This window comes from Falco rusticolus, chromosome 8 (genome assembly GCF_015220075.1).
Source record: "Falco rusticolus isolate bFalRus1 chromosome 8, bFalRus1.pri, whole genome shotgun sequence".
Taxonomy (NCBI): domain Eukaryota; kingdom Metazoa; phylum Chordata; class Aves; order Falconiformes; family Falconidae; genus Falco; species Falco rusticolus.
In genome coordinates, this window is record NC_051194.1 from 1,196,481 (window position 1) to 1,224,301 (window position 27,821).

Below are 27,821 nucleotides of genomic sequence, written 5' to 3' on the forward strand. Positions count from 1 at the left end.
CTCGATCGGCACCGAGGTGCAGAGTTCAAAGCCTGAAGTCAGTCCATGTGGGCCAACCGTTCAGACCACCGACACAAATACCCCTCCCAAAACCAGGGCCAGTTCACCAAGGGTTTCTACTGCAAGGAAACTGAGCATTGACTGCAAGTGGCGTTCCACACACAGCCCAAACCATCCCAGTTTTCCCATTCTTTGTGTATTTTTATACCATGATAGGATATTTATTGTTGCTTGTAACTGAGAATTCATCCTAGTTCACCTGTTACACTCCAGGATTACTTTCACCTAAATTCTGAAATAAGTTTGGGGAAACCTCAAAGAACTAACAGAATGTTTTTCTTAATCTAAGGTCAAAAATCGTAAACTCTCACACCAATCTCATTAGAACTGCAGCCCTGTTAAGGATGTGATTGTTTGAAAAGATACTTTTAAACTTATTTCTCCTGCTGAAGAAGAGCCAGTGTCAGTAAAATCCCATCAGGCAGTTTTCCTACTTTTACCAAGAGGAGCGTGCAGAACCACAGCAATGTTACCAAACACGCATTCAAAGCAATCCAAGCCCGTTTGATAATTCTGCCTGGCACGTTGTTTTTACAGTTTGTCTAGACACAGATACCAGCAGTGTAACTGCTGTGGAAAAAAAAAGAGGTGAAAAAAAATATCTGAAAGGTCAATTCTGGTCGTTGGCGTTTCAAGGTGAGTTTACAAATATTAAAAGGATGAATGAGTTTTCACCAGAAAAGAAAGAATTCAACTCATGACCTCAGAAAAACAAAAAAATGACAAAAGCAGCAGCAAAATGGGCTCCTTCGTTTCTTTTCAAGCATCTGCGGAATGAAGCAGGCAGAGGTGCAGGCAGCGCACACTGGTGGGTTGGGTGCTGCTGTGACACAGCCGTTACTTGCATGGTGGCTTCAGAGCCCTGCACACTGGCTGTGCCTCACTGTGAGACTGAGCCAAGCTCGTCTTCATTCAGGACATTGCTTCAAGAGTGACAAAAATCAAGCACCTCCAAGCCAGGATACACCACAGGTCCCCAGCATGTCCTGGACCAGCACGGTGGCTTCCCAGGGATGGCATCATGTGGCAGTGAGCCCAGTGCTGCCCAGCTCAGAGGGGCCAGGCTACCAAAGGGCAGTCGAGCATGCAAAGGGTACCCGTTGAGCAGCTTTAGAGCAATGTAAGCCACTAATGAAAAGGGGAAAATCCTTTTTTTAAAAAAATTTCTGTGGCAAAGGTTTGATGACGATCATTTGAAATTGATTAGTTCTGCCATGTGCATTTTATAGCCAAAAAAAGCCAAATGTTTCACATTACCTTGTCATTTAAATGATAATGCTTTGGAGAATGTATAAAAGGAAAAGACAGACAGATCTCTTTGCTGAGGTGGAAAACCAGCAGCACAGCTTCTCCAAAGCATTGCCCACCCCTTCCCCTCTCCCATTGCACAGCCCCACTCCAGGGCTGCCCGTGGGGTGCCTGGGATGCAGAGGGAATACAGCACAACCTCCCCAGGGAACTGTGCCCAGGGGCCCAGAAATCTGAGTGCTTTGGAAAAGTGGGAGATATAAAACAGAATTTATGATGGATTTTGCTGGAATTGAGAGTGAAGTGGCAGCTCTTAACCAAGAGCACGCTTTGCAACAGCTACAAACACCAAGAACCAGACACATCCACGCACCTGTGCATTGCACCCACATCGTGCTTGGGCTCGGAGGATCACTCCTCCCCCAGGGAGGTGTCCAGAGGAGACCACAGGACACCACTCTGCAGCACAGCAATCCCGAGTCCTTAATAACCTGGGTGAGACTTGACCCTGCTACCAGAGCAACTGGCCCCTGGGCTCCTGAGCACCAGCCTGTTTGCAGGGTGCTTCCTTACTTACCAGCATTTTAAAATGCTTGGGGCAGAGATCTGTGACCTCTGGGGCAGGGAAAGCTGTTACCAACTAGTATGTGAGCTCCCCTGGGACAGAGGAGGTGAGGCAGCAGCAGCCCCTCCTGGGAGCCCCCAGCCGGAGCCCCTGCCAGCCCTGGGGAGCCCTGGCTGCTCTCCCCACTGCCAGTGTGGCTCAGGAGCAGGGGACTTGGTGGACTAAGAAATCCCAGCCTGGTTTCAGAACACATAGTGGCCCGACACAAGAACACCCTTCAGTCACAGCCCCCCGGCACATCGGGGAGGCAGACAGCTGTCCCTGTGGTGCTCGGAGCTTGGGCAGTATGTGCCAAGGCAGCACGGGCAGCACAGCTGGCTGCTGCTGCTCTTCTTTAAACAAACGCAAAGATCAGCCCCTCTCTACAGTAAAGGGAGGCCTGGGAATGGTCTCTCCTGGCTGGTTGCCCCGGTTTTGCTCACCAGAGGCACAGAGAGCATCTTCCCACACATAGCACCCAAGTGCCCACAGCCACCACCTCCTGCAGTGGGGACGGTACCAGTGGGAGATGCACACCACTGTTTCACCACAGTCTGATTTGCACTGTGAGGGATCAAAGCAAACATGTTCTCTATTTAAAAAAATTTAAGCCCTGGATATTATTTGTGTTAATTATTTCCTGCACACATCCCACAGTGCAGGTGTGGCTGTACACCGAGTGGCATGGGAGAGCTTGCCGAGGCAGCTAAATGAGGCCACAGGGCTGTAGCCATTAGACTGGGGGCTAGCCAAACAAGCAGAGCTTTTTTAATGACAGCACAAGCCTTACTTTACAGCCTGAGCGGAGTTAAATATTCCTTTTGCACTATGCAGGTTAGAAATCCCTCAGAGAACAATGCTCATCAAGTACATTGAAAGCCTTAAGAGAAATGGGTGAGAGACGATTGCAGCAAGGTGGTTTTAAAGCCCTTTTTCACTCGCCTGTGGTTGAAAATTAAACTGTGGATGGATGTGGCTTTACTCCAAAGCGCGAGCATCACAGGACAATTAAATGTCAAAGATATGCCAAGCTGCAGCAAAATGGTTACAGCTATGTAAATATCTGTCTAAGTAAAATCATCAAAACATTAGATCAAACCAGGGCTGGCGGAAGACTCCACAGTCTTCCATCCTCAGGGACAGCAGGCGCTGTGCTGGCAGACGCTAATAACCATAATACCAAGCACTTACATCGTGCTTTACCTCTCCTCATTCCTGTGAAGCAGGAGCTGTACACTCCCGTGGGGCTGCTTGCCAGGGAGCAGGGGGTCGCAGTGCCTGACCCCACAGCACAAGGGAGACACCCAAGTAGCAAACTCCCCCAGTCGTACGGCACCACGCTGCTACCAGGAGTAAACAGACTGAAAGCAAAACGAAGGCAGAAACTTTGGGGGTAGACAACAAACAGCATCCACTTCTCTGGTATTTCAGTGTGACTTTCTACAGGGAAAAAAGATAAATATCACAATGCCCTCCTTCCCTGGGGTGAGCAGGGACAGGGCAGGTGGGTGCCTGGTGGGGTGGGCGGGCTGCCCCCACCCTGAACACGCACTGCCCAGGGCTGCACCCAGTACCGGCCACGCTGGCAGCATCTCTGCATCCCTGCCCCTCCTTGGCTATGCCCCACTGGGCACCAGCAGTGACAGATGGGCTGGATGGTGTGACTTCAGGCCGAGCACTTGCAAAAACACCCAGGTTGATTTTTGGCTCCACTTCCAACCCTGTGGTCACCCATTCAGGCACCAGGAAGTGGTCAAATGCAATCAACTCATGCCAGCAATCAGTAGCAAAGCATGACAATTATTTATTTATTTTCATAACCACATCGCCCATGCACCCCGCTGAGGCATCATCACCCTCATCGCGGGCTCCAATCGATCCACAACCACATCCTGCCGGCACGGCAGGGGCAGGCGGTGGGGCGCAGAGGCAGGTCTGGGGTGGGAGCCTGAGCCACCAGCTCGGCACTGCTATGTACCTGCCCCTGGCAAACACACACAGGCTGTCCGCTCTTCCCCACCCCAGCCTCTGTAACACAGGGAAGAGAAGGAGGAGCAGCTAAATGATAGTGTTAAGCCCCTGGGCACACACAGCACTGCAAAGCCAACGTGAGCAGTGCTGTGGGCATCCCATGCAGGAGAGGACACAGTGCCACACAGCCAGGGCCACCTGCCATGCTCCTCATGGGCTCCCCTCGCCCAGGCAAGGGGGGACCCACCAGCAGCTCTGGGCAGACGGGACTGCAGCTCATGTCCCTGCATGCTCCCCATGCCTGCTGGTGCACGTCTGACCAGCCAGCGGCCACGGCCGGTGGGATGGACGACAAGGCACCTACAGAGCTGACAGCCGGGTCAATCCAAAAGATAAAAAATCATTGTCAAAAAGTTAAAAATCTCCATTTCAAAATGTCAGAACTCAGTGTTCCCACAACAAAGCATTTTAGCGACTTTAAAACAGTTTCTGTTGGAAAAGAAATATGCCTCAACATTTATCCTGGACTCTTGAGTTGCTATAATTACTCCAGAAATTCAATGTTCCTAAAGAATACACTGGAAATAAAAAAAAATCAATATTCAAACATTGCTCCCTTGAGAACGCTGACCTTGCATTTGCTGTTTTGCATGGTCTCCAGCAGCGTGCTGGGGTGCTCAGGACACCCCTGGCCACGGCACTGCCGCCGACAGCCACCTGCCGCAGAGCTCGGCACAGGCACCAAGACGGCAATTTAGGCAAAATGGTGACCGGTGTTTCCTCAGTAAGCCCAGGGCTTTTCCAGCGCATTTAGCCAGAGAAGAAAGCACTAACTGGAATAACACCCCTTAACACTGCTGCCTTTTTAAAACCTGCCTCCCAGCCCTGCAGAGGGTCGGTAACCCCGGCTCCCACACCCAGATGCAGAGCAAACTCCTCCAACGGGCAGTCTAGTAACAGCGCAATAGGCCGGCAATGCTGCCTGAAACATAACAGCTGATACACATGCAATAAACTGTTTTCTTGCTCTGTAAAGAAAAATGCCTGCCAGCCACCAGGAGCAGCACAGCACGGGGATGAGAATTAACTACCTGTCTGGGGTCCTCAATGGCTTTGTCTGCAATGGAACTGGAAGCCACAAAAGTGAGCCAAGGGTAATCATAGCAACAATTATATATATATATATATATAAATATAACCCCCCCAAGTACTCAAAATGTAAATTCTGACAGGATGTTAATAAATTACAAGCTGGTCTGGTCTGATTAACATCATGACAAAATTCCTGCATACTTGGCATTTCTAGGTCTATGGGTTATGGGTTAAACGAGTTAATGTCTGTTTCTGCTCTAACGTCATGTGGGGGGGAGCACGGCTTCTCCCCGTTGGCAGAGGGGCACCCCGCTCACTGCTGTAGCCCACACACCGGGGGTCTCCAGCACTGCCTGCCCCCACTGCCAGAGCTCCCGGGGCCCAGGGTGGGCTCTGACTGAATTAAGGGGGCGTGCACTGCCTTGGGCCAGAGCTGACTCTTTATATGCAAATTAAAGATCATAAACAGCTATCCCAGGGCAGTGCTGGGGGAAGAACCAACCTGCTGGCACTGCTGGCCAGGTTCAGGCAGCTCCCAGGTGGCAGAGCCATGCCCAGCAGCCAGGCGCTGCTGTGCCCGCACACCCTGCCTTGCCAGGCTTCCCAGCGATGCTCGATGCTCCCGGGGCACAGGGGCGGCTGCTTTAATGTGGTCTGTGCATCCAGCCCCCTCGAAGTAAATGGAAAACATAGCCTTAGGTGTTTACATTCAATTTGGGAGGCTGGGTTTAATCTCCTTAGGCTGGGAGGAAAACTCATTTAGAGAAAGTACTTCTGTTCCCAAAGCAGAAGTTGGGCGGTGGCGAATGCACCGAGAAGGGAGAGCGCATTAACTGCCTCCTCGCCGGGATGGGCACGGCATGCAGGGCCCTGCAGCAGCAGCCCTGTGGCACCGAGGTACCCAACATGAGACAAAACACGGTGCTTCACAGCACACGTGCCCAGAGCCGGCACAGCCCAGGCACTGCTCCAGCGACAGCTCCCTCCTCTGCTCCTGCACCCACACACCCGACAAAGCACCGGCCTCCGACACAAGGAGCCCTCGGACATAGACCTACCGCGTCAGGACAGTGTTACCAGTACTGCGGCACACAGGTGACACCAGCAGCAATTTTCACCCAAGACCCTGAAGAGAAAGGCTCCTCGACAGCCTTGGTCTCCCCACACTCACCCGTAGCATGGTGATCATGGAGGGGTCTCGGAGACGACCGTCCTCATCCTTGAGATTGTATCCCTCTGGCCTCTTGTCCCGCTCACTGACCTTCCATAGCTTCACAGTCTTATCTGGGGGCAGGAGAGAGGAGAGTGTTACAGCCGGCTGCCCCCCGAGCAGCCACCGCTGGACATGCCAAGGGCACAGTTGGTTCAGACCGGTGACCACCCCACTGTGTGCCCGGCGTGGCTGCAGAGGTACCTCTCACTACAGCATCCCCAGAGCCCTGGTTCACCTGGTCCTGCTGGACAGCTCCTGGCATGTTTACTCCAGAAATAAGGAGACGGTTGAACAACAGAACAGAACTATTGGATTAATGGAGAAATAATAGGCAAAGTAATTTCCCAGGGCTCAGTGCCTCAGAGGTCATGCTCTGAATGTTGGCGTTCAATATATTGAGTGGTGGGGCTGAGTCACCCTCGAGGTGCTGGCACCAGGATGGGGCAGCTCAGGCAGTGCTGGGGGGCTGAACCCACTGTCCCAACACCACACACGGCTGCTCCTCCAACACGCACGTTGCACGCCTGTGCACACAGACATCCCCTTCCCCACACCTGCACACCCGCTGAACAGCCAGCCAACAGCAGGCTCCACACAACACCTTTCCTCCCGCATTTCCGTATCTCATACAGCAGTTATCCAGGGGCCACCTGTTACTTTTCAAGAGTAATTTCCAGATTCCTTTAGCTTCGAGTAATGTGTTAAACACCAAGGATGCACCAGCTCTCCTAATTCTGTCCCCGCTAGCTCTATTTCCCATCCTCTTGGAACACCGCCAGCCATCCCTGCTGACTGCCTTCCATGCTCCAGCCCCACGCTGCCCCTTTGGAAGGTGAGAGGAGGGATGGGACCCCCGAGGGTGGCTCTGGCTGGGTGTCACCCCACCAGTGTCGGGGTGCTGGGGTGGCAGCCACAGCAGCACCCATGCCGGCAGCAGGCACTGGAGGCTGTGCACAGCTTTAAAGCCCATCAGACACAGGGTGCCACATGGTAACTAATTCTGCTTCCAGCGGAGTCCGCGCAGAACTCCAGCGCACAGCAAGCTGAGCAGAGCCACAGGCAACCTGAGGTTCCAGCAAGCAACAGCACTGTGCGGCGGCAAAGCACGACTGGAGGCAACCGTGCCTGGAAGCTGCTCAGAGGAGGTAAAGTCTTAGAAGGGGCTGCAGGCAGCTCCACGCTGCCCCGCCACAGCTCCTGAGCCACAGAGCCACTGGGGAAGGAGCCCCAGAACATGTGGGTTTATTCTGAGTAATGGTGTTTTCTTTCCTCCCTCCTGGCAGAGACTATCAGTAGTTTATCATCACTTCCACCAGGTTTCATACACAACCATATCATCCATCTTCATTTTCTCCTTTACACAGCAATTCCAATAGAGCACCATTAATTTTTTTATTAAGCCGGTTCACTTTAGGGGGGTTATATATATAATGTTAGTTTAACTGTAAGAACAAAAAGAAACAGCATAACACAGGAGTATTTCTAAAAGAATAATTTTGATAACCTGCTAGCATATGAAACACCATCCCAAATGGAAAGATAATATCCCTGTTAATCAAAATACTATTTAAAAACTCAATTAACAAAACATTATGCTCTATAATTAATCTTCATTGCATTTCAATGATTCTCCCCCCAAATGAGTTTAGTAAGTCTTTGAATTTTATTACAATGATCAATAGAGGCAATTCTATAACACAAAGTAAGTTGGTTATGGAAGATAATTAGACCCCTCCTTTTCCCCTGAAGTAATTAAGTCACATCCATCTTAAGGTCCCATTCATCCCAAGTAATATTCCTGGATCCTCCTGATATTTATCTGAACATAACATGGAACTGCTGAGCTGAACACAGCTGCAAATTGAAACAAACCAGCTGCGGTTTTTCTTTTAAAAAAAAAAAAAAACCAAAAAACCCGAAATTGTCAGCAGGGGGAGAAGACTCAGAACGGCTGCCCTGAAATAAGGACAAAACCTGGTGCACCGGCATCGCACTCTGCCAGACAGATTTGGACCTGTTCCTGCTCCCCCGTGACATCCATGTCACACCAAAAGGAGTCTCCATATTTTTGTTAGCATACGTTTTTCCCAAAGAAGCGCTACAGAGTGGGCCCCGCCTGGCTGCAGGGGGCCAGGGACCCGTGGTGGTGGGACAGCGGCTGCTGTGGCCGCAGCTACGTACCATTGGTGGAGAGCAGGAAATAGGCTGCATTCTGCTGCGGGAGCCATCGTATCTTATTGATCTTCTCCTCTATCTCCAAACTCTTCAGGTAATCGAACTCCGGCTCGTGGCTCTGGAAGGTGCTGTAGACATTGTACTCTCCCCGGCGATGGGGCTGGTTTTTGCTCTGCAGGAAGGGGAGCAGAGAGGAGTTTAAGGCACAGAGAGCAGGGGAACATTTTCTGTTGACTCTTTGGTTCTCTAAGGTTTGTTAAGTGCCGGCGAGCGCCTGGTCGCGGTGACGCAGCGCAGGTCTGAAAGCCAAGGCTCGGCATCCCCGGGCATTGCAGTGCTGGTGTGCTCAGCAGGAATGGCGTGGGAACAGAGCCCACCACACCGTGCCAACCACCCCTGGTGAACGGCTGGGACCAAGGATTGGCTCCTGCCAGGCACCCACACCAGCCCCAGAGGAGCTGCAGGCAGCGCCCCACCACCTGCACAGAATAAGCAGCATTTGCCCCGCAGGGGCACAAATACAAAGCAAGGACAACGCAGCCAAGAAAAGGGCAGTGTCTCTGCAAGAACTGATGCTGCGTGCCATGGCTCAGCGCTCAGACCTGTCAGGGACCCTGGACCTGCAAATCCCACACAGTGAACCACCCGGTACCAGGCTCTGAGCGGGGCTGAAGTAATTAAATGAAAACTATCGTGGAGATGGAACTTCCCACATACAAACAAAGCGTTTGGGTCAGTAAAGCCCTGCTTGTCCCCTGGAGCACAGCACTGCTCCAAAGCAGGAGCTGAACAGAATACACCTGGTGCAATGCTAAGAAGCTTAAAGTTCACAAAAAGCAGTAGAATAATAAAATGAGAGGAAAATAAGAAATGAAATAGTGCTAGAAAGGTTGATGAAGCATCTATGCCTGTAACCTTTAACCGTTTGGTTCTCTCCAGCGTATACAGAAATAATTTCGAGCCTATAACATTGAGAAAAAATTAAAACCTTCATCAGACCATGACATTTTTCATAGCCAGGCCTGACTCATCCCTTCCACCATCGGCAAACACACCCACAGGGGAGGATGGCTCCCACCCGCTCAGACCATGCGATGCTGTGCGTGCTGTGCCAGACCAGCTATGTGGGATGGCTTTGGGAAGGGCAGGGAATCTCCCGGGTGGTGGGGTCCTGCGCAGCCCCCCGGCCATGCTGGTGCAGGCGGCCGTGCTGGAGGCTGAACGCTCACCACAGCTGCAGGAGGCTGGGCAGACCGCGACTCAGGGTTTCAACAAGGAGTTTGTTCAAATTTCCTGGGGCAAAGTGTTTCAGAAGGGAAACACAATTGTTTCATCTGGATATTTTGGCGGTGTGAGAGGTTTTTGGAGGGTGGCCAGATGGACACCTGCAGCACGCTCAAATGCACCGGTCTGATCCCAGTTACACCCGGCTGCAGGGAGCTGCAACCAGAGCAAAAGAATGCAGGAAATGCAACGTGGTTTTGGAGGGCATTTTACAAGCTGAAATCTGGTCCTGCTTATGCTAATAGTTGCTTTTCAGTTTGGAGTCTGCCAGGAGGGACCTGAGGTTAGGAGTGACACAGACAGATTAGGAAACAGCAGGAAGCTTCTCTTAAAAGGATAAAATGGGCATTTTGTATTCACTGGCACTTACCTCCTGCTCACGTTGAAATATTACAACACGGCCCCCCTTGTCCCCTGTTGCTAATAATTCTCCAGTGTGGTTGAATTCTACTGTAGAGATGATGTCAGCTGGAAAGAAGAAGACAAAGACAATTTAAGTTAACTGCAGACTGGCTTTCACAGGCATCTAGAAAGCACCGTTCCCTGTACAGCTACGTGCCTTGTCAGCACTTCGTCTCCTGTGGGATCTCCACAAATCTCTGTTTTTCTATTGTCTATAATAATAATGGCCACAGCATTTTGGAATTCTGCTGCTATGGACCTGCTCAGCCCCCCTGCTCTCCCGCCCAGGTCTGCACCCCAGCAGCCCAATTGAGGGATATTTCCATCCCCATGCTGTGCTTGTGCCCAACACAGCCTGGGGACTGCTGCTGGCAGTGGGGCATGGCACGGTACCGCACGGCACACTCCTCTCATGCCTTGGGGCGCTGCCCCACCACTTTGGGTGATGTGATCGATTCCTGGGACCCAGGGAGAGCTCAGTGCTACCTGGCACACCAGCACCTTGCCCCAGTAGCCAGACAAGGGGTTGGCTTCACTCCTGCCCAGTTCTTCTGCTTCATCGCTCCCCTCCGACGCATGGGGAGGCAGTTTGCCTTCAGCCTTGGAGGAAAGGGAGCAGACGGATGAAGACACCTCTGTATTCTTCACCTGAACTCACCAGGCAGAGCAGCCTGGGCAACCACATCAACTCTGCCCTCCCATTGTCTATCAAGGTAAATTAAAGTGCCACCTTTCAGCCCTCCGTGGCCCCAAAAGCCACCGTGCTTGCACTGCTCCCCTGCCCCACAAACCAAAGTGCTGTCACCAGGAGGTGAAAGCCCTGAGCAGGGACTGCTGCTCGGCTGCAGTAACTAGAGAATCAAGGAAACACTCATGGACCTGTAACTTGTAAACGCGTTAATCTGCAGTGTTTACCCTTGAGGCAAAGCAAGCAGGAGAGCTGCTAATGATTGGATTTATTTGGCCTATTTTTAGAAGAATGTCAGAGGTTAATTCCATGGCAATTACTGCCCAACTGGTGTTCACCCACTGCCTGGAGTGCAGCTTTCCGCCGGCACGAAGCTGGGGAAGGGGAAGAAGGAACACAGCCTCGGAGACCCAGTGCTGGGTGCAAGATTGATTTTGCAATGAATGGCACTTAGCTATGATAACAGCCGGCTCATTCCTGCCACAACGGCTGACAGCATTTGCACTTTTTCCCCTCTCCTCTCTGCAGTCCACCAGTACCAAGCATTGTGCAGCCCACGGCTGCAGCCTCCAGGGCTCTGGGCAGGGCAGACCCCCTGTGCCGGTTGCGGCTGTAAGCATCAGCTGAGCACATGGGCCACACGCACCCTCGGAGCCCTCCGAGCACTGCGATGACTCCTCCTGCTCATTAGCTCTGTTGTCATGTGCCAGCAGAGAAAGCATCAGAATCATGTAACCTGAATTCTTCCTTCCCCCTCCTATGATTTGTATCTGCCTCAGATACACACTAGAAAATTACCACCACAGTTAGAAAAGACAGAATTCGGAGAACAGCACATGCTTCCACAGCTGCTGGGAACGCTTCTGGCGGTCTGTCTTCCAGGACGCCAGACAAGCCAGCATCCACTGAACACATGCCCCATGCCGTTCCAGGGCATCCCAGAGACCCTTCCACAGCCATGGGCTCCCCCAAAACAACACCCCGCCACCCTGAGATGGTGTCTCAGCTGCGTGAGGGGCTCCAGACCTGGGGCTCAGGACAGCCACCCGCAGCAGACAGCGCAGGTGGCTGCAGGCAGGTGAGTGATGAACTCTGGGCTGCTCCTATTAAAGTTCATGCATCTTCCCTGCATTGTCCCATCACTCCAGCATGAAGCACATTTGTAGTGCCCCACGCATGCATTCTGAAGCTCATCTTCACGCATATATAACCCTTGGCTGCTGTTAACAAATTTAGGGAGGCAATCTCACCGCAGACAGAGCTGGCAATGCAGAAGCAAAACCCAAGAGGCTAACGGTAACACCCCAGTCTGGCCAAGGAAGTGGAAAGGTGGGGGTGCCGGGGGCCGGACTGGCCTGCCCTGATCTGGAAAGCCTAAGGCAAAGCACCTTATTCCCTCACATGGAACCCTTCTGCCTCAGACTGCCTCTGCAGGCAGCAAAGCCTGCCAGAAAGGTTTTAACCATCTGCTATGAACATTAATAAAATGGCTGAAAAGCGATGCAGAAGGGCCAAGCTCTGCTCTGGCTTTCACCGGTGAAGAGCCAGGCTGACTGTGGCAGAGCTGGCTGCGGCATGGGGCACAGACCGTGCCTGCTAGGGATTCCTGTCTTCTGGGATCAGTTTCTGAATGGATCTTGAACTTCTTCAGATCACCTGTTCCTCCTCTCTTGGCTGGGTTTGAACTATTGGTTAAATAATGTTCCCATTTAGCAACTGAGAAAACATGTTGTGGGAGGTTGTCAGGTCTGGGGTTTTTCTGTTTTGCCTTAGGCGACGTCATCTACGCATACTTCTTGTGTCTGTTCCTGCACACTCTTTAAACGCTCTTTTAACGGACCACCCGCGTGCTGACAGGTTTGCATCAGATACCGTGATGCACAGCCCCTGACCTCTAGATCACCGTTCTGCATCCAATAGGGACCGGAGGCAGCCAGGTGCCATCCCTGGTGTGCCCCAGACTTCCCTCCGGCGCTTCCCTCCACGCGGCTCCTGAGCCCAGCCGCAACACACAGCCAGGGCACTTGGTTTTGGCAGAACGAAAAACGAGATCAACAACCTGCTCCCACAGTACAGGCACGTTTTTGATGCTGCTGTTAAACCAGCACCTACTATGAAAAACAAAACTCTCTCATACCCACCCGGTTCTTTAACCTTGGATTTGATTGACCGATGAGCCAGAATGGCAAGGACCCATGAAGCTCTTTGCATGAGGGAAACCTTCGCAAAGAGGCTGCGCTGAAGCTAGAACTTCAGAAATTAAATTAGCAAAACATCAGTGAACAAATCATCCACATGACATAGCTGTCTTCCCTACAATCACCATATTCAGCAAATGCCTCCCAAAGGGCTGGACAGGTATTCCTAAATACCAGTTAAAGGTCGGCAAGGAACCTAGGCACGGCAAATCCCACCCCGTGCTGCTGCGAGCCTGCCACACTCGCTACAGCACTTGAGGATCCTGCAGAATCAGAAACCAATTTGCAATTTCAAGGAAAGGACACTGGGTCTAACAAATACAAGAAAAAAAATTATATCCCTGAAAAGTTAAGCCAAAACCCAGCTCCCATTCTCGCAGGTAACTGCATCCTCAGCTGCAGACAGATGCCACAGCCAAAACCGAACATGCTCAAGCACTAAGAAACTTTGTGTTTGTAACCAAATCTGGCTCAGCAGCTTGAGCTAAGCCCCAGTTCAAGCAGAGCTTTTCATCCCTGTAGCAGATGACCTCCACTCTGGTGAACACCACTGCGGTGTCCTCGGCCGAGCCTGGCATCAGCAGGAGTGTCACATGGAGAACGCACCGGGGATGGACTTGGAAGAGAAGCTGCAGCAGCAACTGAAGAACTACTGAGGCCATGGCCAGGCAGTGTTAATGTGCACCCCGTACCAAGCAGTATTTTTTCCTTCTAAAATTACTTAGTTGAAAATGTATCTGTTTTGTACTATTTAACCTTCTCCATCACCAGCTGCTGGTTTTAGGTCATTCACTTTTCAATGAATTAAAAATATCTTTCCGTGCTGCAGTGAGACATTTTTCAGACAGTGCTGGCTACCTAATGCACCACCTTGTCAGCAGAGCTATCATCTGGAACACCAGGGCCGGGCACCACAAGGACCCTTGCGCCACCTCAGGCCCTGTGCCTGTGGGGAAGGGGGATGCGGGTTCACTGAATGTCCTGGACCCACCATTTGCTCATGCCTACCATCGGGGTTTCAGACCAGAATAATAACAGAGCCTGACTAACGCACTTTCATACCTTAAAAAAAACCCTAAGAATTAAAAAAACCCTCTCGTGAGCCCACTTCGGCCCAACTTCAATACCAACTTCAATACAACTCAGTGGTACTCAGCCCAACCCAAACCCCACCATGGCTGACAAGAGCATCACCCCCAGCCACCCTCGTCTGAGCGCTGGCTCTTCCCTGCGACGTCTCTGGCTAGTAACAACCGTCTGTCATCGCACATTGCACGGGAAAACATCCCCGAGGGGTGAAATGGAGGAGTCTTGAGGAGGTTATGAGTCAGGAGCACAGCACAGCACCAGATCCTTTTCAAAGATGTCCCTCGACAAACTTGGGCCCCTCCAGCACCAGCTGGTCGGTCATGGGCTGCTGCCTGCTCATCCCCCACCACTGCACTTGAGAGACACGACAGGGCGATTATTAATTAAAATTCATATATATTCACATTGAAATGATCAATAATTTATGCCCATTTCTCCTAAGGTTCCTACAGCAGTTTTGTGACAACAGAAAAGAAAAAAGCTTCTCTCTTTTTTTTGCTTTTTCATTTCCTTCATCACCTCCTACACACTCAGTGCCCCGAATGCGGGAATTTAAAGAAAACAGTTTCCATGGAGACCCTCCCCTCTGCCAGCACCCGCCTGTCCTCCCTTCCCTCAGTATCAGTGCTCCTTCACGCTTTCATGCTAAAAATATCGAAGACGGGATTTGATTTCCGCTGTAGCGATACAGTTTTATCAGAAAAATAGGAAATTTATAATACACACCCTCCCCTCCCCCTCTCCCAGTGGGGGGGGGGAAGGCGTGCTCTCCACGAGGAATGGGAAAACAAACCCGTTATTAAAAAGAAAGAAGACACAACCAGGGGAGCTGCAGTCAGTGCTAAGACCTGCATACCTGGAGCAGCCTGACCCGCTGCCACCCCTCTCCTCTTGCCCATCAGTGCAGAGGCCTGGATACCCCATTCCTGCTCCCAGTGCATCCCAGGTACCTCGTATCCCCTCTTGGCACATCCCAGGCACCTCATCCCCCCTCCTGGAGCATCCCAGACACCTTGTCCCCACTCCCGGTGCATGCCAGGCAGCTTATCCCCACTGCTGGTGCATCCCAGGCACATTGACCCCGCTCCTGGAGTATCCCAGGCACCTCACCCATGCTCCCAGCACAACCTGCCTGCCCCACCATTCAGCAGAAGGGCCCTGACACCATCTGTCCCAGTGAGGAGGCCATGGGGACACCCCACATGTCCCACCACATGTGCCAGGAGTGCCTGCCCCCATTCACACAGGATGACACCCACGTCCAGCCTGTGAGGTCCAGGGTGCAGCAGGACAGCCATTAGCCTGGTGGCAGGAGCATGGCTGGGCTCAAAGCCGCAGGGCAGCGGGGTGCCCACTGCACACCGCCGGATCACATTGCCAGCTGATCCAACAGGCTGGAAGGACAGAGAAGTGCTCTGCAATGCCTTCACAGTGCAGCAAGCCAGAAAGAGGTTCAAAGTAGGGAAAGCCAGGGAAAAATCTGTCTGCAGGCAAGAATATCCGTTCCAGCTGAGGTATGTGTGTTACAGCAACCAGTAACACCCAGAGCTTAAAAATGCAGTTTTTAATTAGCTTTTCAGAAATGTACTTGCACTGTCCTCCCAGTGACTACATAAGGTGTTGGGTGAGGTGGCTGGGCAGGCTGGTGGGTACCAGCTATAAGTGCTGCCCGGCACAGCCCCTCCATGCGCTGCTGGTGGGACCCAGCTGCTGCCCAGAGTGGTGCTACTGGTGCTGGAGGGGTGTCAGCAGGGGCTCATGTCATGGGCTGGCGGCACGTCGCTGGCACCGGCCTCATGCTAACTGCCAGAAGGTGTGCTGGAGCGCTGTCAGCTTAAAGCAGAGGATGCGTGAGTCACTGCGTGACAGCATCTTCCCCGGTTGCCTCTACTCCCATGCCTTCTGCACCCTCGAGAGCCACGCAGCCTTACCGCGCACCATCTCCTCCTCTGCAGGGCAGGACCATGGCATCCGCACAAAGATTCCTGCAAAGCTTTGCTCTCTGCGAGCCCCAGAGAAAACCCTTCAGAGGCAGGGAGAGGATTACTGTAAGCACCATTATGATAAATTGTCTACAGTGGGAGGATCGCAAACAGCAAACTTAGTGTCTGAGGTCCACAAATGAGTCAGTCATACAGCTGCAAAATTAGCAGCTTCCAACCCAACAAGGTGCAGAGCTGACGTCTCCATGCTGCTATGCATGGTTTCACCCTGGGGCTCGTCTATTCCCATAAATATCTCACACAGCCTGCTCGTTCGCCCTGGGCGCCGGTATCAGAGACCTGGGGTGTTCTCCAACTCCTGGTGCTCAGTCACCATTGCTCAGACCCTCATGCATAAAATGACCTTAGATTTTTCACTGCCCCCAAAAAAGTGACAAGTAGGTGTCCTTGCTGCTACTGTGTAGGACAGACACCACGCTGGTGGAGCCCTGCTGAAGTCAAGAGGATATTTCTATTTACAGTCACAGAAAGTCTATGGGAAGGGCATTATATAGCAGTAATTGGGAAAGAGGCAAAATTTCCCCTGATTTTTAGGATTGTTCCCAGCTCACTGGCGTGCTCCTGCTGGCTCAGCCCTGCCAGCCCGGGCCAGGTGCCGTGGGCCCCAGGAAGGCTGTGGAGGGGACTCGTGACCGTGGCTTGGCTCTGGGTGGCCCATTCTTTTTATTATTTGTATAAATCACTTGGCGGATGGCACCACACACAAAGCCTCCAACTCTGCAGATGATAATAAATTGGGAAGCACCATAAATAACAGCAAACCAGGCTGCCAAATGAAGAAGGATTTAGATCATTCAAATCCCAGGCTATGAATTGTCAAATCCAGTTTAATGCTGATAAGTGTGGGATAATAACTCACCACAACTGCATCCCTCCTCCCCCCCACGTCAGTCCCTCAAACAGGCTGAAGGCACATGGGGATTGCCGAGTGGACAGGGATGCTGCCTCCGAGCAGGAACATAACTGAGCTGTGGCACGGCGACCCTCCCAGCCCACTGCTCAGCTATGATGGAGAAAGCAAATGGGATGCTGACAGGTCCTGTGAACTGGAGAACATAATTTACATCTGAAACCATTCAGGTGGATGAAGAAAGCACAAGGAGGTCATGAAAAATTAAAGGGCTTAGGGAGGGAAGTGAAGGACATAGCCATGTCTGGTAAGGGGAGAGCCAGATCACGAACCCACCCATGGATCCTCTGTGGGGGTCTCGGTGTAGGAGAAGCACCGTCTCAGCATCCCACCATGCCACGGCAGGAGGTGGACCCCAAGCTCAAGGGGGTTTTGAGGAGAACGCAAACCTTCACATTTCCACTGAATAATGAGCACAATGCTCAGCCTCCCAAGGAGGACTCCTGGCTCTGAACCTCAGTGACAGCCTGCAGGTCTTATCTTGCTCAGGAAATTGTGAGGCTTTTTGCATTTTGCTGTTTAAAAGAGATCCTTTGGTTTCCCTTTCTGTCTGCCTCTCTTAACAAAAGAGGAAAAAAAGAGAGATAGCAGTGGGGGCGTGTTTAATAACTCTGAAATGCACACACCGTCAGCAAGGAGGAATTCTCTCTGCATGTCAGAGCTTTAAATGCAGACTTGTGGAGTTTTGATGAAGAGTTATGGAAATACCAATGTGCGGTCCTGAACACTGCAAGGCATTGCATGACCTGCTCTCACTTTGGCAAGTTCAGATTTGATTTACAAAAGAAAAAAAACCCACACCCCAAATGCAACCCAACCAACCAACTCCAGTCCCAAATGCAAACAGGCCAACTGTGCCGACAAACGGAGAGTGGGGACCTCTGCACCGAGCTGTCCTGGCCGCTTCAGGGACTCAGAAGCTTTACAAGTTTGCCTCTTGAGTGGACAGTCAGGGCACCCTGGAAACACATCCCATGCCATGAAGCACCCCAGCAGCTCCCAGCATGGCAGCGGCAGTGCCGGCTGCAGGAGGAGTAGGACCCAGCCCTGTGCCCCCCAGCACAGGCGGCAGCCTGTGGCAGAGTCAGACGTCCCGACCCCCACCCCAGCAGGCAGAGCAAAAAGCTCATCCAAAGACCTGAACGCAACTTTCTTCCCTGACTGCCAAAAAAAGTGTTGGTGAGGAACCAAAATGAGGAGGACTTCAGGGCCCCTCAGCTACAAAAAAGGCTACAGAGGAAAGCCTGGGCAAGGCTATGGGGCTGGAAGGGGACAGGGAAGTGCCATCCCAGTCCCACCAGAATGGGACAGTTGCAGTTCACAGTGTGATGCAGGGCTGAGCCCAGGCCACCCATCCTCCCGCAGACTGTGTGGTCCAGGGCGAGGGCAAGCAGGGCAGGAGGGGAAGAGGACAGCAGAGGTTAAACTGGATCTAATGGCATGCAAAATCACATGTGATTGATCTGCATTGATTTTTCCCTGCTGAGATGAATGATAACCTGGCAAACCGAAATCAATTCCACTGCATTAAGCCCAGTAAGAATCTGGTATCATCAGCAAAACGCCCTGAAACACCTCTGCTCACCAACACCACGAAGCATGGCGCGGCACGGCACCTGCGCCTGCCCGACCCCTCCATCCCAGCTGGGCCAGGGCTGCAGCGAAGGAGGGAAAACAGGCTTTGTGGAAAAACACCACTCCCGAGCAACTCCAAGCCCTGGCAAAGCTCAGGCCTCTTCCTCTGCCCCATCATGAGTCCTGCAAGGGATTGGGCTGGGGTCACAGCTCGAAGTTGGACCACCCAGCAGCTTTCGGGAGGGCTGGACATGCTGCTGAATCCTGCTGTCTGGGTACAGCTTCTCATTGCGATGATGCGATGCTGCAGAGCTAGCAGCAGCTGCTACTCTTCCCCAAAATGGAATAACTCTCCTAGATTTAAGTGCTAAAAATACTGGCACATTCAAAATTTCTTTGCCCTTGTTACAGCAAAGAATAATTTAGTGCTACCGACCTAGACTAAAGAAACTTCCATCTGGTAGCTCCCCCAGCGCATCTCTGCAGCATCCCCCGCTGCAGTGCCTGTTTCAGAGTGTCTACATGGAAGAACGTGAATTTACATCTCTCCCACCATCCTCGCAAGGTTTAATTCACTGGAACTGCTGGCAATGAGAGTTCAGGAGGAAATAATGCCATGGAAGTGTTTAGCATGAAGGCACACGGAGAGCAGTGGCTCTCACAGTCCCAGGTGCCCAGGTGTGCAGGGCAGCCGCCTGTCCTTGTCACATGGACGCAATCAGCAGAAACCATGCAGCTTCAAAATGCGACGGGTTAGTTCATCAAAAGAGGCAGAATAATAAAATAGAAAAGAAATCCAGCAACAGCTTTCATACAGAACCATGACTTAACACGGCACCTGACAGATACACTTCTTTTTCACCCCAACACATCTTGACTTCAGAGGGTCCCACCACAGCCGATCACAACAGGCAGAGGTGGCGAACCAAAGGGCAGGAGCCCCCATCTCAAGGGAGCTCCAGGACCTCTCCCAGTGTGGAGCAGAAACATGCTCGCTCTCCTCCTTCCTATGGAAGGGAGACCTGGGAGCTGTCATGCTCCAGTCCCTGCTGCTCGGCCACGCAGGTGGCCACTGCTCTGCATTCAGAGTGACAAACTGCACCCTGTGGCAATAGATGGCTCTCCCCACACGGCGGGGCTCAGCTGCACCTTGCCTCCCCAGCCATGCGGGCACGAGCAAGGAGCACAGCAGAGAGGGAAGCAAGGAGGTGAAAGGGAGAAGTGCAGGGGGACCACTCTGTATGACAGCTGGGCCAAACCACCGACCCCAACCAGGATACTGATGTGCCACAGGGGTGGGTGGGGAAGCCCTCCTGCACTCTGTGCTTGACACCCAGATCCCAACAAGCCCAGGGAAAACCTGTCCGACGGGGAAGAACCTGGCCCTCCAGCCACCAAGGCTGCACCGGAGCGAACCACAGGCATCGCCCTGCAGCAGCCCCATGCCATGTCCCGCATGGTGCGCAGCAGTCACTGCTCTCAGGGCAGAAAAGCTTGTTTCAGAAAATGCTGGTGTGTTTTGGTGGTAGCTCTGGGTGAGAAGCAGAAGAGGCAGAGGCCAAGGACAGAAAGCAGCAAGGGGAAGGCTGGCGTGCATATGCAGTGAATCCGCCTGGGCTGTTGTGTTCCCCTTCTTTTGGCCAGAGGTGAATCCCTTCACTAACCAGAGACGCTTGCTGCGAGGGTCATCAGAGCAGGGGGCAAAGCCATGGGGCCAGTTCCAGCCAGGCTACCCCAGCTTCCCCGGCCCCAGCAGCACCCGCAGGTGCCTCTGCCTGCGCCATGAACCCTCGCCGGCCATGGACTTGCACATGCAACACAAAACTCCTCTTCTGGCATTAAGAAGCACAGCTTGTTAGCTCTTGGATTAATGACAATTTTTAATTGGTCAGGCTATGAAAACCTTATAGAGCTGTTATACATTACACCTGTGAAGGTGGAACAGCATGTTAACCAAGACAATTAGCGTGGGACCCAGAGAATCTCTCTACCCGTGCAAATAATCCTCCTCACTCTGACAGGAAAATTAGCAGCTGCTTTACAGTGTCCCCGAGCACCGAGACCTGGCTCAGCCCTCTACCAGGCAGGTGGGTGCTCCCCGGCCAGGATGGCACAGCCTCTGCTGCAGGGACCGGCTCTCATCCCCGAGAGGACCCCCCCAGCCCTGGCCGAACAGCATGACTGGCTGTGCCCCATGCAAGTGCCCGCAGCCCCTCCTGGTGCCTGGAAACAGCGAGAGCCCTTCCTGGTACCTGTCCACCTGGCACCAGGCTGGCACCTTCCTCCTCCGCAATATGAACTTAGATACACACGTCAGTAGGGGAGGGGGCTGCGCTGCCAACTGCCCGCTCTTGGAAGGCAAAGGTGCGCATGGCTCTGTGCACAATGGAGAAGATTTAAAGATGCCGCCTTCACAGTCCTGGCTGTGGTGGGACAGACAGACTTTGAGCACACTTAAGATAATGATAAAACCTGCTCTACACAGCACGGTAATTTCAAAGCAAACAAAACCTATCGTGAATCGTGCCATTACTAAAATCCACCATTTCCTGTATTAGTGCTCTTCTCTTTCTACTGTTCTTTCCTGCATTATTCTTTCCTGCCTAAGTACAGCCTTCCGCTACATGCCGACATTTCTACGGTTACAGGGGATCCTAGGGCCCGTGCTGGGAAGCGATACAGTCTGACAGTGGTTTGTCACCCGTGCCCGCTCCCTGGTGCCTGCACCTCCCCGCAGACTGTGCCTGTCCCTGCCAGCGCCTGCGCCCCAGCTGGACACTGCACCGACAGTGCTGCTCAGCACACTCATGCTGCCAGAAGCATCCCCAGGCAACTCATCCAACTGTACCCTGTGCCTTGGCTCACTGCAGAATTTATGTTGCCATCCTTTTACCAAGAGACTGAGAGGCACACTAGACAGAAAACCTCCTCAGTATGGTTGATCTGGGCTTAGGAATAGTAATAGAAAACCCCAAGTCTGCCTGCAAAAATATGCTCTTAAAATAAATTAGACCTTGTAAAAAGCACCCGAGCATCGATCAAGTGCTCCACTTCACTGTTCCACACAAACACCTTTAAAAACTCAGGATTTATACAAACCTCGGGCTCTCTACCCGGTCTGCCACGAGATTGGGCACTTCCCATTCATGGGAAAGCAGCCGCGTTTCCAAACACCTTACAAAAGCCTGTAGTTTCCAGCGGCATCACCAGTTGCTGAAACCTGAACAGCTGCCCCAGGAAACACAGATTCATGGATATTAACAATACCTAGCTCTTTGTATTTAAAAGATCTTTATCTTCAGCAGGAATACAAAGATTGCTTTTCCGGCAAGATCAGCATCATGGTGACTGCTACTACAGCAACCGGCTCTGACCCTCAGTACACACATGTATTCTCAAGATGTTGCTTTGAAAACCCAGGAAGCTCTAATACATGTATACCACTGTTAAATTATTATTACAGCAAAAGGGTTGGTGTACAGACACCAGGATGGATGTTTTGCCAAAGCGCTCAGTGTGCCACACATTCTGTCTTTCTGGTCATCTTGCTGAAGCCATCTGTTAGCTTACCAGCAAAACCTATCGATTTTTAAAAAATTGTAATTAGAAGCACCCAAATGTCAGCTAAGCAAGTAAAATTTGGAAGCAGCCAGCTCTCCTCTCATCTACAGCAGCTGTTTTCAGCTTACGACCAAAATTTATTATCATCTTGCACTGATGTCACACTCTGTCTCATTATTCCAGCTTGGTGCCCCTGGAACAAGCACCTCGGCTGAACACGGGCGGTCCAGCACACCATGACCACTGCAGAGATCTCCTCTTGCCCCTGGAATTTCCAACAGGCCCCTGATACTGAGCATTTACTAACGAGCCTGCTTACAGAGACTTACTTGGTGAAGGATCACAAAATACTTTACAAACGTGGAGACGCATGGTAACAATTTTACCAGTGGGCAAACCTGGGCATGGGATGGCTAAATGAGCTGCCTGACTCCCCTAAGCCATACCCACCACCTGGGCTACTCAGCTCACAGTTTCCCCCAGTGGAGTTTTCTTCTGTCTCCTCCTTCCCCATTTTCTGACATCTCAGTGAAGCCAAGAGCTGCAGCCAGGCACGGGGCAGTCGGCGTGAGGCTGCTCACAGGGTCCCCCCTCACCAGCCCAGGACTCTGCCTGCCTGCAGCTACCCTCGAAGTCTGTCAGCACGGGGTTCCTCTTGCCACAGGGTCTGAAGCCCACCTGGCCAGCCAGCTCTGTAGTTCTTCAGGCTCTACAGAAAGTTTCTGTAGCAGCTGCCCCAGGCAGCGCAGTGCTGGAGGCACCACAGCCCTTGCATGTGTGCACAGGCACGCTTCCCATCTTGAGACCCCCAGGTGAGACACAGACAGGATGGACATCACAACTGTTCACTCTCAGCTCCTCTGAAGCTCCTGAGATCAGACTCTCACCAAAATACCACGGCTGGCCAGACACACAAGCTTGCCTTTCAGCAGTGCTTCAACTACACACTGGAGATGGCAGCCCTTGCAGCCCACATGGAGTACAGCCCCGGGATACTCCCTCTCCAAAGCTGAAAAGCTGTCATGTGGCTGACACGGCTTAGAAGAGGCTTTATAAAGCTAACAGAGCAAGGAACAAAATGGGAAAAGGACAGTCTATTGTAAGGGGGTACCTTGTGTAAACAGGGTGCACCCCTTGCAGAGTTTTCATAAAGACACCTGAAAACAAGAGCATCTCCTGGGCTGCCTGTGTGTGGGGCAGCAGAGGCACTAGTGGGGAGGGAGAAACACCAGTGGGCCAGCAGTGAGACACGGGTGGGCCTGGCACACCCCGGGGAACGGGAGAAGGCAAACAGGGAATGCAGGCAATGGAAGGTAAACATCTTCCGCACGGAGCAGCCATAATTTACCTTTAACAAAAGCACACGTGGAAGCCACAGCCTTCAGAGTGCGGTGGTATTTGAAAGAATGTGATTAATATCCCAATTCTATATTTAGGGGAAAGCAAACACACCAAAGCTATGTACCGACAGTCCCTGGCATTTGTTGCATAGATTTGAATTTAATCAGCTAAAGATGGCTTAATCCAGCATCTGGGGCCATATTAAGTAGGAAGCATCACAAAAGGATTCCTTTCGTGTTGGGCTGAAGCAGCTGCAGCCCAGTGGTGCTGAGTGATGCTCCCCGAAGCACAGTGCTGTACCTACTCTGCCTGAGCCACCCCATGTCCCAGCAAACGCGGCATTTCAAATTGACACCGGCCACCACAATTCCCCACCAAGAGCATTTCCCCTGCGTCCATCCCAGTCAAGTCCCATCACCTGTAGGTCCTTGCACTCGTCCCCCAGCCCATGGCCCCCACCACCGCCCTCCCCAGTGCCTTCAGAGGCTGGTGCTGCCTAGGGTCCTCCCTCGGGACACATGCCCTGTTCCTGCAGAAGCTGCACCCTGGCGGGCGGCCGTTGGGCTCTGCCACCACACAGGGCTCAGTGACGACACCCTCACTGCTCCTCGACCGGGGGAACCAACCTCTCACCAAGCAGTGCAAAACCTCACGTTAACCCAGAGAAGTCTGACAAAGCCCCTGCATGGGGCCAGTCCACGACACACATTTTGGTCTGCTCGGTTTAAAACTCATCATGAACTAGATTTTCTGCCTACTTTAACATTTCTTTCAAAGGAAGCTGTATGTCTGTGCCACCACGTTCAATCTGCCCCTGGAAGAGCTTGTCTCAAGACATTTTCCATGCAGTATTTTAATTAAACTTTCTTTCTTTCAATTTAGTGTCAGGTTCATTAAGTGATGTTCTGAGCCACTGAAATGAATTGCTTAAAAGTAATTTGTGCAGCAGCTGAAGGAGCAGATTATAGCTATAAACAATCCCATCTTTTGAACTTTGCTTTTTTTGCTGGTACCAGTTTGCAGTGTGTGTATGCACATTTCTGTACCTAGCAGCATTCAGCATCATCTGAGGTAATGGTTTGGAAAATGTACCAGGCACCAGCCCCTGCAGTCTGCCCAATTTGAAGGCGAAGCAGGTGGCAGCTGTCCGAAAGGGGCCCCCGCTGCCGCACTGCCCACCGCCCAGCACCGACAGCGATCCTGAAGCCACCTGCCTGGGGAGCAGAATGCTCCATGCCGCTTTCACCCTGGAGATGGCCTGGGATCTGTCCGCGAGAGAAAGTGTTCTGTCTCTTGCTGGTAAATATCGGAGAGTAAAAAATACTTAGTTTATAAATTGAAAGTGTAAATAACAAATATTTCTTTTTGAAACTGACCAGGAATTTCACATGCACACCTGGCTGGACTGCTCTTCTCCCACTTGGCTAAGGATCTAATACACAGCTGGAATGCCTCCTCCTGCCTGCCCAGCAGAGAACTAACCTTGCTTACTTCCCTGAGTGATAAATCACTGCTTGATCTGTATCTGAAACTGAGAGGTCATGGTCATGCTATTTTTAGGATCTGCTAGGCTATGATAACAAGAATTAATCTTTAACATGGGAGAACTACTATCTTTAAGTTTAAAGATGCCCACAGTCGAATCCTAGCCAGGCTGCTAATCATTACCATCATCTGCAAGAACCCATGCAGCAGAACACTGAAGGACCCTTCCATCAGACAAGACAAGAGGTACCGGCCGGTCACCCTCCAGCAAAGCCTTTTCATCAGCACCCACCAGCTTGCCAATTGTTACTGTGAGTGTGCAGACGGCCAGGATTGTGGGGAGTTGAGCAGTCCCGCTGCTCAGGAGCAGCCCGGGGAGCTGAGGAGGTTCCCCTGCTCTCCTGCTGATGCGCATCACAAGAACTTTCCTCCGGGCCACGATCGGGGCAGGCACAGTGCAAGCTGGAACCTGAGCTGCCACCGCCCAGGGTGCTGAGCCCCTGCCCCTGCGGCACCCAGCCGACCCAAGCACCACATGCGTTTGAGGACACCCCAACACAAATGTGCTCATGCCCATTCTGCCGGTGACCGGGTCGGACCAACTCCTGGCTGCCAGGCAGCTTGCCCGCCCGGCACCCCAGCCCACCGCAGTGTGTCATGCATGCCAGCAAACCCAGCTACAGTCCCCTTGCTTTTAATTTCTAATTAACCATTCTACCATGGATTTTGTCCTCTTGGAAGGAAAATTTATTTGGATTTATTTTAATCTATCTTTAGTGGAAACAGGCAGACAAACCTTGCTTGCTATCAGGGAATAAACTCTGGGATGTAATATGCTTCCAAATAGAAGCACAGACATTCATTAGATCAAATGAAAAACCTCTCCCAGTCAGACAGGATTTAATTAAGTTGATTCTGACAGGGAATTAGAGGTCTTTGCTGGGAGCTCTGTTTCTGGTGTCGGTGCTGTATCACTGAAGCTAAACATAGAGCTTCCCGAGGCGGTATTAGTACAAAATATTTTGGACAAAACTGTTAGACTGAGATAATCTTGACATTGTTCATCCACCACAGTGCAGGAACCAGAGTTGGAGCTGAACCTGGTCCCTTCTAGTGAGGTCATGGCAGAATTAATTAGAGTGCATGGAAAACCAACTTGTTTATTTTAAAACTAGCAACAAATGCAGAGACAAATACAGAAAATGATTCTGCAACAAGACAGGGCCGAACAGTAGCAGAAAGTTATCGCCCCCCTGGACGTGGCAACTGCTATTTCAGAAGATCCACGTGCAACCAAACAGCAACACCGACGTGCTTTTAGTAAACATCCCATCCCCAGGTCCACCCATTTTCTACCAAACCATGAGTAATTCTGCTTAAAGAGACTGCCTGCCCGGTCCTGCCACTGGGGTCAGTCTCGGCCCCTGCACCGGGTGTACAGCAGCTCCCCAAGGGGCCATGAGGCACTGGGCTGGGGGCATGGCCGCCACTGGGAAGCACTGGACCCGGCAGCCCCAGCCAAGGATGGCTGAAGCCGGTACAGGGAACTGGCCCATCCTGCCCCAGCAAAGCATCTGGAGCATCACCGTGACAGACGGACGCGATGTCCTGCAGGAGCTGAGACGGGTGGGATGGGGTGTCAGCACCTGCCAGAAGATGGGGACAATCCCCCCAAGTGCCACACCTCTGCCTCACACCAGCACATGGTGCCCCTGCTGACTCTCAGCTGACTCCCTCCTGCATCGCTCTGCAAGGACCCTGCGATGCAGCCAAAACCCTCCTCCTCCTCCTCCGGCTCCGGGCTGCCACAGGGGCCAGGGTGGGCAGCAGCCTCTGCCAGCACCCCCAGCATCCTCCTGCCTGATGGGCTGCTCAGGTCTGCAGGGTCACACCAGCCAGCTTCAGGCGTGCCGAGGAAGAGTTAATTAATAATTTCCAGGAGGCCTGAGCCTATTAGGAGTACGGCCCCTTGCCGCTCCCCGCATGACCTACGGCTCAGGGACACCGCAGACCTTGGCCGCTTGCTGGCTCACAGCAATCTCTGATTTATGGCACAGGCTGCAAGGCAAAATCACCTGGATTTAACCAGCCTTTCGCAGCGCTGCCATTGAAAACACTGGGCTTTACGTATGTCTTTTTTTTTTTTTTTTTTTTTTTTAACAGCTATGTAATTTCCCAAGAGTTAGGACCTTGTCACAGGAGGAGGTGGAGAACGGTTTTTCTTCTATTGTCTGCACTTGAACAGAGCTCTGGTCAGCGGTGAAGAGCACAACTCCACATATATCACAGGTGAACGGCAGGCACAAGGGTCTCGCACACAAGCCAGCTGCAGCAAGAGGAGCGGGGCGAGCGCGGCAGGCGGCTCTGGCCCAGAGGGAGGAGGGTTATCGAGTGCATCTTGAGCACCCACAGTCACACCGAACGGTGTAATTATAAAACATCCAACAATTTCCACTGCAAACCCGCAGTGATCAACAATATGTTCTCTTACAGACCATCTTCTAGAAATGATTTCAAGGCTTTGCAAGTATTAATCACCACCACACCTCCGTGAGATCAGAGCTAGGTACGCTGCCTCTATTCCTCCCTGTGCTGTCGATGACAAAGCAGGCTACCAGATGTTACCAGATGTTAGGCAACGCTGTTTTTATGTGCCATCCGTGGTCTGCCTGATGCTTATCCAAAGACATGGCACTGGGCTTCCCTCTCCTCACACTGCTGCCCGCTGAGGTTCACCAACAGGGGAATTACAATTTCTGAGTGTAGAGCACGTAGGAGAGGTTTAAACCCTGCCCTGTGCCTGAGTCACTGTAGTTCAGAGCTCCCCACCCAAACACCGCAGCGTCACCCGCCTCCGGTGACTCCGAGCATCGCTGCCAGCCCAGGCAAGCCTTTTCAGGTTTGGCAGCACCCCGTAACGCT

At 52.1% G+C, this 27,821-nt stretch overlaps 1 protein-coding gene across 4 annotated transcripts in view; it reads right to left on the minus strand.

Annotated features, from left to right (window-relative positions):
• Positions 1-27,821, minus strand: part of PPP2R2B (protein phosphatase 2 regulatory subunit Bbeta) — a 104,606-nt gene that overhangs the window by 15,820 nt on the left and 60,965 nt on the right. For all 4 annotated transcript variants that reach the window (XM_037398310.1, XM_037398311.1, XM_037398312.1 and 1 more), the window contains 3 exons: positions 10,018-10,115; positions 8,370-8,535; positions 6,147-6,259 (listed from right to left, as the gene is read on the minus strand). In XM_037398310.1, the coding sequence (XP_037254207.1) occupies positions 6,147-6,259; positions 8,370-8,535; positions 10,018-10,115 (377 nt within the window). The remainder of the gene's footprint in view (positions 1-6,146; positions 6,260-8,369; positions 8,536-10,017; positions 10,116-27,821) is intronic.